At 36.2% G+C, this 8,100-nt stretch overlaps 1 protein-coding gene across 1 annotated transcript in view; it reads left to right on the top strand.

The window, feature by feature from the left end:
• LOC107558193 (sorbin and SH3 domain-containing protein 2) overlaps positions 1 to 8,100 on the top strand; it is a 63,759-nt gene that overhangs the window by 22,711 nt on the left and 32,948 nt on the right. The window contains exons 3-7 of the mRNA XM_016241814.1: positions 686 to 781; positions 1,847 to 1,873; positions 2,142 to 2,266; positions 2,563 to 3,129; positions 5,919 to 6,305. Coding sequence (XP_016097300.1) covers positions 686 to 781; positions 1,847 to 1,873; positions 2,142 to 2,266; positions 2,563 to 3,129; positions 5,919 to 6,305 — 1,202 coding nt within the window. The remainder of the gene's footprint in view (positions 1 to 685; positions 782 to 1,846; positions 1,874 to 2,141; positions 2,267 to 2,562; positions 3,130 to 5,918; positions 6,306 to 8,100) is intronic.

The following is an 8,100-nucleotide window of genomic DNA, read 5'->3' as shown; positions in this document are numbered from 1 at the left end:
ACAAGTTGTATGCTGTTCTGTAAAGGAAGAATTAACTTGTAATTGTTATAACGCAATACCATTCAAAAGTTTATAGGGTCAGTAAGATTTTTGGTTTATGTTTTTTTTTTCTAAAGAAGTCTCTAATGTTCTCCAATTACATTTATTAGAGTGAAAACCATAATAGCATGCATTTTAATACAATTATAATTAACTGTTTTTTATTTATTTAATATATTTCTAAAATGTAATTTATTCTTATAATTGCAAAGCTAAATTATTCCAGTCTTTAATGTCGCATGACCCTTCAGACATTTTTCTCATATACTGATTTGGTGCTCAGGTAACATATTTTTTTTATTATTATTATCACAAGTGAAAATGGTTGTGTAGCTTAATATTTTTGTGGAAACGGTGATGCATTTTTTGTAACATTATACATGCCTTTACTGTCACTTTTGATCTATTTAATGCATCCTAGATAAAAATGCAAATCTTAAAAAAATTAAAAATAAATAAATAAATCTAACTGACCCCAAACTTTTGAACTGTAATGTTCATCATTGAATTTTATTATTTTTTTTTTTGCATAATCTTTTGCTGCAATAATGTTGCATTGACAATGCATGTGCTTTGCTTTCTGTTTGTTTTGCATGTGGGCTTCTGTGTGTGTGTGTGTGTGCGTGTGCAAACAAACATACTCCAGATAGCGGAGGACGTGCTTATAAAAGAGCATCCCTGTCGCTCACTCTCTGGCCTGTGAAGAGGGTCCAGAGCTCACCCAACCTGTACGCAGCTGCAGGTATCAGTGATGAAGCAGGGCTGTCTAATAGACACAGAGTTTTAGAATGTCTTATCTCATTTAGCTTACCGTTGTTTCATCTGCCTTCATTATTTAAATGAGTTTTCTCCCCGTGTTCTGTTTATATGTGCTTGTTTTACGTTTTTATGTTCACAACATCTGATTTGTTCCATGTCTTGCTGCATTTGTCTACGTTATCCTTTTTTTTCTCTCCTTAGCTCTTAGGAGAAGAGAACATTACTATTTTCTGTGTTGTCAGTGTTACAATTTTAAAGGAATAATTATCCCAAATGTCAACCCAAAAATGAAAATTCTGTCATCATTTACTCTCTCTCAGTGTTGTTCTGTGTGTTTGAATTATTACTTTGAGGCCAGTTCCATGTTGCCTTTTAGTATTTTAGTATATAGTATTTGAATTTATAGGTTGAGATATGACAACACGTCTTTAAATTTTGAAAAGATGCACTGTTATACTCTTTTAATGATTTGAAGATTTGATTTGAAGAAATAAAACGGATGCCAATTTAAACAGCAACATGGAGACCATGCCCTTCACTTTCAGTTGTAATGGCCCTTACAGTGCTGAAACGTCTGTCATCCCGACAGCATGTGTTCATGTATAGTTTGCAAAATACAGGACCAGAATTAATTCTTATAAAATACATTTATTTATGTTTTTGTTCAAAATGTAAGTTTTTGTTCTTCCACTCTCCAGGTTAACATATGTTGTAGTTTTAATCATCATTACGAGTGAGAGGAGTAGGTGGTGTTTCAAACTTTGTGTCGTCTTACTAGCTGTCTCTCTCAGTTGTGTTCAACAGCAGCTTCTGCTCTTTAATCATCTGTTCTCTGTAATTCTGCATCTCTCTTTTCATTCCCATATTGTGGCCGTCATGCACATCATTTTGGAGGGGGCACCAATAACAGGACCGACTCACATGCTGTAATGAGCAAGATAAGATATAACCAAAGGGGAAAAAAATGTTTTGCATTCCAAATTGTTAGCTCACTTATGTAATTGTTATAATATTGTGTTTATATTAATACAGCTTTATTTTTCCACAGGTAGTGATTCCCAGTCATCAGATTCAGGCAAGTGTTTGTTGGCTGTGTATGTGATTCTGTTTTCATCAGTGTGTTTATATAAATATTCATGTGTACTGTACAGTGATTAAATGAAGTATTTGGACACTTAAGAGTTTTTTATTAAAAAAAAAAGTTTTTTCCAAGGTTACATTTTTTAATCTAATAATTTTATTTTATTTTGTATGAGCATTATTTCACTTAGGTTTAGTTTTAGTTAACAATAACTATAATAATTTGTTTGTTTGTGTGTGTGTGTGTGTGTGTGTGTGTGTAGATGCCTGGCGTTCACGTAGTGTGTCTGAAGGGTTAAGGAATGGAGATGCCAGTAGCTCGTCCTTGACTTCTAAAGGCTTCCGCAGCGTTAGACCAAACCTACAGGATAAGAAATCTCCCACACCGGTACATATTTATTCCTAATACATTTTTACATTAATTTTGTACCCCCTTCATTTTTTTCCCACAACAAACGATCCTCTTCTTTCATGTTATGCGTTGCTTCAAAATTAAATAGCTTCAAAAATTATTTGGGATTAATATTCGTCATGTTCTTTTTCCAATATGATAACGTCTTTCTAGAGGGTTCATATCAAGTGTGATTTTCTTGACTCCTAAAGCAGTCAAATTGAAATTTCTCTGAAAAAATTTACTTTATTTGAACTGACTTTATATATTTGAATTGACCTTTTCTCTGACAGGTCCCCTTGCCGCCCCCTCGGAGAGAGAGCTATCACATGACCCCTAGCCCCCCATATTACAGTTCCCTTCCAATGCTGTCAGACACCTCCCTCTCTCCCCCACAGAGTCATGATATAATTTCCACAGGCTCTTACACCTCCTCGTACTCATACTCTAAGACCACCCGAACCTCCACTAGTACCCCTGGAGCCCCCCTGGAGGAGCCCCCCTTGTCCCAACAAGCTAATGCTAACAGTTTTATCACTCGGGTTCTCGGAAACAAATTGTCATCTTCAAAATTTACCACTGACCAACTAAATGCAGCACCTAACAAGACAAACATGATTAAAACTGACCCTAAGTCTAAAACTAAGCCAAAAAGTGCAACTGCTCCCCCAGCTCAAGACCCTACTGCAACTTCTGAAACACACTTAGCTTCTCTCTCTATCCAGTTAGTTCCCCGCAGTCCAGAACCCCAAGCAGAGACCCAGTCAGGGTCTGAAATTGAATCCAAGAAAAACACAGTGGACCTCGCTGACCCTACGCGAGCCCCTGTTGTACCACCAAGACCAGCGAGCAGTTTGGTGGTATTACTGTCATTTATTTACAGTGATAATGTACACTTATACTACTGGTCAAAGGTTTGGAATAATTATGATGTTTTAATGTTTTTGAAAGAAGTATGCTCGTATACTCACCAAGGCTGCATTTATTTGAATAAAAAATACAGCATAAACAGTAATATTGGGAAATATTACAATTTAAATATTACAATATTTACAATTTAAAAGAGCTGTTTTCTATTTGAATATATTTTAAAATACAGTTTGTTTCTGAGAAGGCAAAGCTGAATTTTCAACAGCCATTTCTCCAGTCTGCAATGTCACATGATCCTTGAGAAATCATTTTAATATGCTGATTTGCTACTGTCAGATATTATAGCTTAGGCGCTTAGGCACCCATTGTATCTGTTAGTTTTCTTCGTCTTCGTCTTCTTTTTCTTTTTCTTCCGCTCTGGGTGTCTATAACCGCTTGTGGGAAAGTTATGAAATTTGGCACACAGATAGAGGCTCAATATTAACCATAGAAAATTTGGAGTCTCTATCTCAAACTCTCTAGCGCCACCAATAGGCCAAATTTGCACTCATATTTCTGCTAATAACTTTTGAACTGTAAGGTCTAGAAGCAAATTTTTCCCCCTCTGATTCTTTGGCTCATGCCGAGTCGAATACATACCAAAATATAAATTTCTACAAGTTTTTTTTTTCGCAATTTTGAATTTTCAGAAAAATGTAGTTTGTCCAATTTTCACCAAAATTCGCTCAGATTATCTTCAGAGCATTCTGGTAAAAAGTTATCAAAAGCTGTTTTATATATCAAACCGTTTTCGTAAAGAGCGTTAACGAATTAGACAAAATTTGTGCAAAAATAGACGTAAGGCTATATCTACGTAATGCTATGTTATAACAAGCATGACCTGAGGGCACATGAGTTTCAGCACAGTGGCACCTACGGGTCAAAGATATAAAAAATTGACATTTCTGCTTATAACTTGACCAGTTCAGCCAAAAATCCTAAGATTAGATTCGTTAGATTTGAAATGGCATACCAAATCGAACTATACCTACTTTTCCTATGCCAGCCTTTTGGGGCTTCGGCCATTTTGAATTTTATAGTAAAATTATGTATCAACAAATGTCTTTGGATGCTTCTCAAACGGAAGGCTGCATCCTACCAAGGCTGCGTCCTTCCTAGCTTAGTCCTTCAGAGTCTTGTAAGCTAGAGTCCTCCTCAGCATTAAACACTAGAATGAGACAGTCTAGTAAGTGCGCGTGGCTACGTCACATATGTTCCCGCCCTCACCGTCACGGCACAAAAACGCTAATAAAACTTTGTTTTGGAAAAATACTTTGTATTACAAATCTTTATATTATTTTGCTTTCTATTAATGCAATACAACGAATCACAGTCGTCTAGTCTCCCCACGGCTTAAGTTATTGGCAGTTTAGCGTTTAGTAAGTAATTTACACCAAAACAAAAGATAACATCTATCCTTTCATGTCCAAAAACATTATTTTTGTCTTACATTTCATAATAAATTCAGACAAACTCAGTACTGACTTGTTTTTCGTCAGTTTATTTTCATGAAATGGATTAAGTACAAAGGATTGTGGGTGATTGAATGTCGTGGAGGATACATCCCATGCATCCTTCAAATTCAGCTGAATGAAGGACGCGAAACAAAGGCTGCCTTCCAAGGATCCTTCCGATTGAGATGACCTTCTGCAACGTTTGATGACATGGCAGCCGAGATATGCAGCCTTCGTAGGATGCAGCCTTCTGTTTGAGAAACACCCTTTAACAGGGGTCTCTATCCCTGCTCCTGGAGAGCTACAATACTGCAGAGTTCAGCTTCAACCCTAATCAAACACACCTGAACCAGCTAATCAAGGTGTTCAGGGCTACTTAATTACAGATAGGTGTGTTGAAGCAGGTTTGGAGAACCCTGGGGCAAGTTCAAGCTCAAACCGGTGCGCAACGTTTTGCTACGGTTTCCGTTTTCAACAACATGTTTCCTGGAAACGGTGTGAAACGGTGTGCAACGGGGTTTGATTTGCACCGTTTTGTCGGGGTTGAACGCAGCCCTGGTCTTTACTGCGTAATTAAAGACAGCGCCTTAGCTCTTTATTTTACCTCTGTTGTGCTTGGCCACTTAATTGCTGCTTGCAGCTATATTTATCAATTATTATCGGTACCCAATTATTAATAATGGTTCTTGCTATTATCAATGTTTAAAACATTGATTTTTTTTTTTTTTACTTTTATTACTTATCCCAAACTTTGGAATAATATATATCATGGTTTACACAAAAAATATTAAGCAGCACTCACTGTTATCAACACTGATAATAATAAAAAATGTTTCTTGAGCACCAAATCAGCATATTATATTATGTTAATGGCTTCTGAAAATTAAAATATAAAACAGTTCTTTTCAATTTAATTCAATTTTTTAAACAGTTTTTTCTCATCAAATAAATGCAGCCTTGGTGAAATCTAATTTATTCCAAACTTTTGGAAATTTTTGTATCTCTCTTTCTTAAACTGAGTGTAACCCATTTAGCACTCATTCACCCTCATCTGATGGAATAGAGTGAATGTACACAGACGGCTTGATGAAAGAGTGTGTGTGTTTACTGCTAATTACTATTTTCTTTCATTTTTCCAGCAAGTACCTTTTATTCCTTCCCACAGATTCACCTGTTCTTCTTCACTCAACATGGTTCAATCTGCCTGTGCTCACCAGCTTTGTTTTGTGTTCACTTTAATATCTTGTCTTCCTTCCCTTTTATTCCCTCCCACCCACCTCCATCAGCGTGAGTTTTCCCCTGTAAGAGGGAGCATCGGGCCGCTCTCTTCTGGACCGCCTTCCCCAGACCCATCAGCTCGCCGGTCACCGTATAGCCGGGCCAGTCAGGATTCCCCTGACTTCCTTTCAGGGCTATTGCCCAAAGCCCTCTCACTGACACCCTATGCCCCTCTGGAACGTTCCGGGCTAATGTCGGCCTCACCTGCTCTGTCACCAGTAACTGTGTCGGCGCTGAGTCATTATTCATCATCCACGGCTGGGCTGGAGGAGCTGCAGATCTGCGGCATGGACTCCTCCCCTGCGGCCACGCCCACCCCATCCCCCACACTCAGCCACGCCTCCAATACCACTGACGAGCTTCCTACCGCCCCGTCAGCTGCCACGGGCACTAACGTAACTATCACGCTCGACTGACGCACCTCACCTCAGTCTGGTGTCACGTTTGTTTGACTCTACTCTTGTTTGTATGTCCTCACTACTTTTTCAGCGCTGTTGAATGTCTAACTTTGAGTCACATGCTTTAATGCGTCAGCTTACAGCAGGTGGCTGCTTTGTCTTTTGTGTTTTTTGCTTGATTTTCACTCTGTTCTATGCAGCTTTTTATTGTGTGCTATGTTGTTTCCCGTTTAAAGTCAACATGCACACATAATGTGAAGTGAAATAATGTAGAACTGTAGAATGTGACCTGATTTTATCCATCTGGAATTAAAAGGGTCAGAGTCCATGCCATAATGGAGCCAGACCTAAATGCAAGTTGAGGAAGAAGATGAAAAATATTATATAAAGTAGATCTCAAACTACTATATACAAATGGCATATAATGGTAAAAATCTATTGTAATTTGCTATTACTGCTGTAATGTTTATTAATATATAAATGTTCACTACTGTTCTAAAGTTATGAGTCAGTAAGATCTTACAAGCAAGGCTGCATTTATTAAATCAAAAATAAGTAATATTGTGAAATACTATTACAGTTATTGTTTTCTATTTTAATACATTTGAATAATGTAATTTATTCCTGTGATGACGAGTCTTCAGTGTCACATGATCCTTCAGAAATCATTCTAATATGCTGATTTGTTTCTTATAAATATCAATGTTAAAAACAGTTATGCTGTTTAATATTATTTTGTTTTGATCAATAGAAAGTTCAAAAAATAGAGATTTAAAAAAATATTTCTATTTGAAATTAATAGAAATATTTTTAGCAATATAAATACCTCTACTGTGACTTTTTGATCAAATTATGCATCCTTGCTAAATAAAAGTATTAATTATTTTTTTTCTAAAAACACATTTGTGTATATGTATATATGTGTGTGTATATATATATATATATATATGTGTGTGTGTGTGTGTGTGTGTATAAATATGTACTGTATATATGTGTATTTTTGTGCAAGTTCACAAATGAACTCTAAATATATATATATATACATACAGTATCTCACAGAAATGAGTACACCCCTCACATTTTTGTAAATATTTTATTATATATTTTCATGTGACAACACTGAAGAAATGACACTTTGCTACAATGTAAAGTAGTGAGTGTACAGCTTGTATAACAGAAATTAATAGAAATATTTTTAGCAATATAAATACCTCTACTGTGACTTTTTGATCAAATTATGCATCCTTGCTAAATAAAAGTATTAATTATTTTTTTTCTAAAAACACATTTGTGTATATGTATATATGTGTGTGTATATATATATATATATATATGTGTGTGTGTGTGTGTGTGTGTATAAATATGTACTGTATATATGTGTATTTTTGTGCAAGTTCACAAATGAACTCTAAATATATATATATACATACAGTATCTCACAGAAATGAGTACACCCCTCACATTTTTGTAAATATTTTATTATATATTTTCATGTGACAACACTGAAGAAATGACACTTTGCTACAATGTAAAGTAGTGAGTGTACAGCTTGTATAACATTCTAAATTTGCTGTCCCCTTAAAATAGCTCAACACACAGCCGTTAATATCTAAACCGCTGGCCACAAAAGTGAGTACACCCCTAAGTGAAAATGTCCAAATTGGGCCCAAAGTGTCAATATTTTGTGTGGCCACCATTATTTTCCAGCACTGCCTTAACCCTCTTGGGCATGGAGTTCACCAGAGCTTCACACATGACGACATCACGGAGCTGGTGGATGTTAGAGACCTTG

Source organism: Sinocyclocheilus grahami, unplaced genomic scaffold (assembly GCF_001515645.1).
Source record: "Sinocyclocheilus grahami isolate Dianchi unplaced genomic scaffold, SAMN03320097.WGS_v1.1 scaffold635.1, whole genome shotgun sequence".
Lineage (NCBI taxonomy): Eukaryota > Metazoa > Chordata > Actinopteri > Cypriniformes > Cyprinidae > Sinocyclocheilus > Sinocyclocheilus grahami.
The sequence above is the reverse complement of the archived record's forward strand: the minus strand, read 5'-3'. Positions and strand labels throughout refer to the sequence as shown.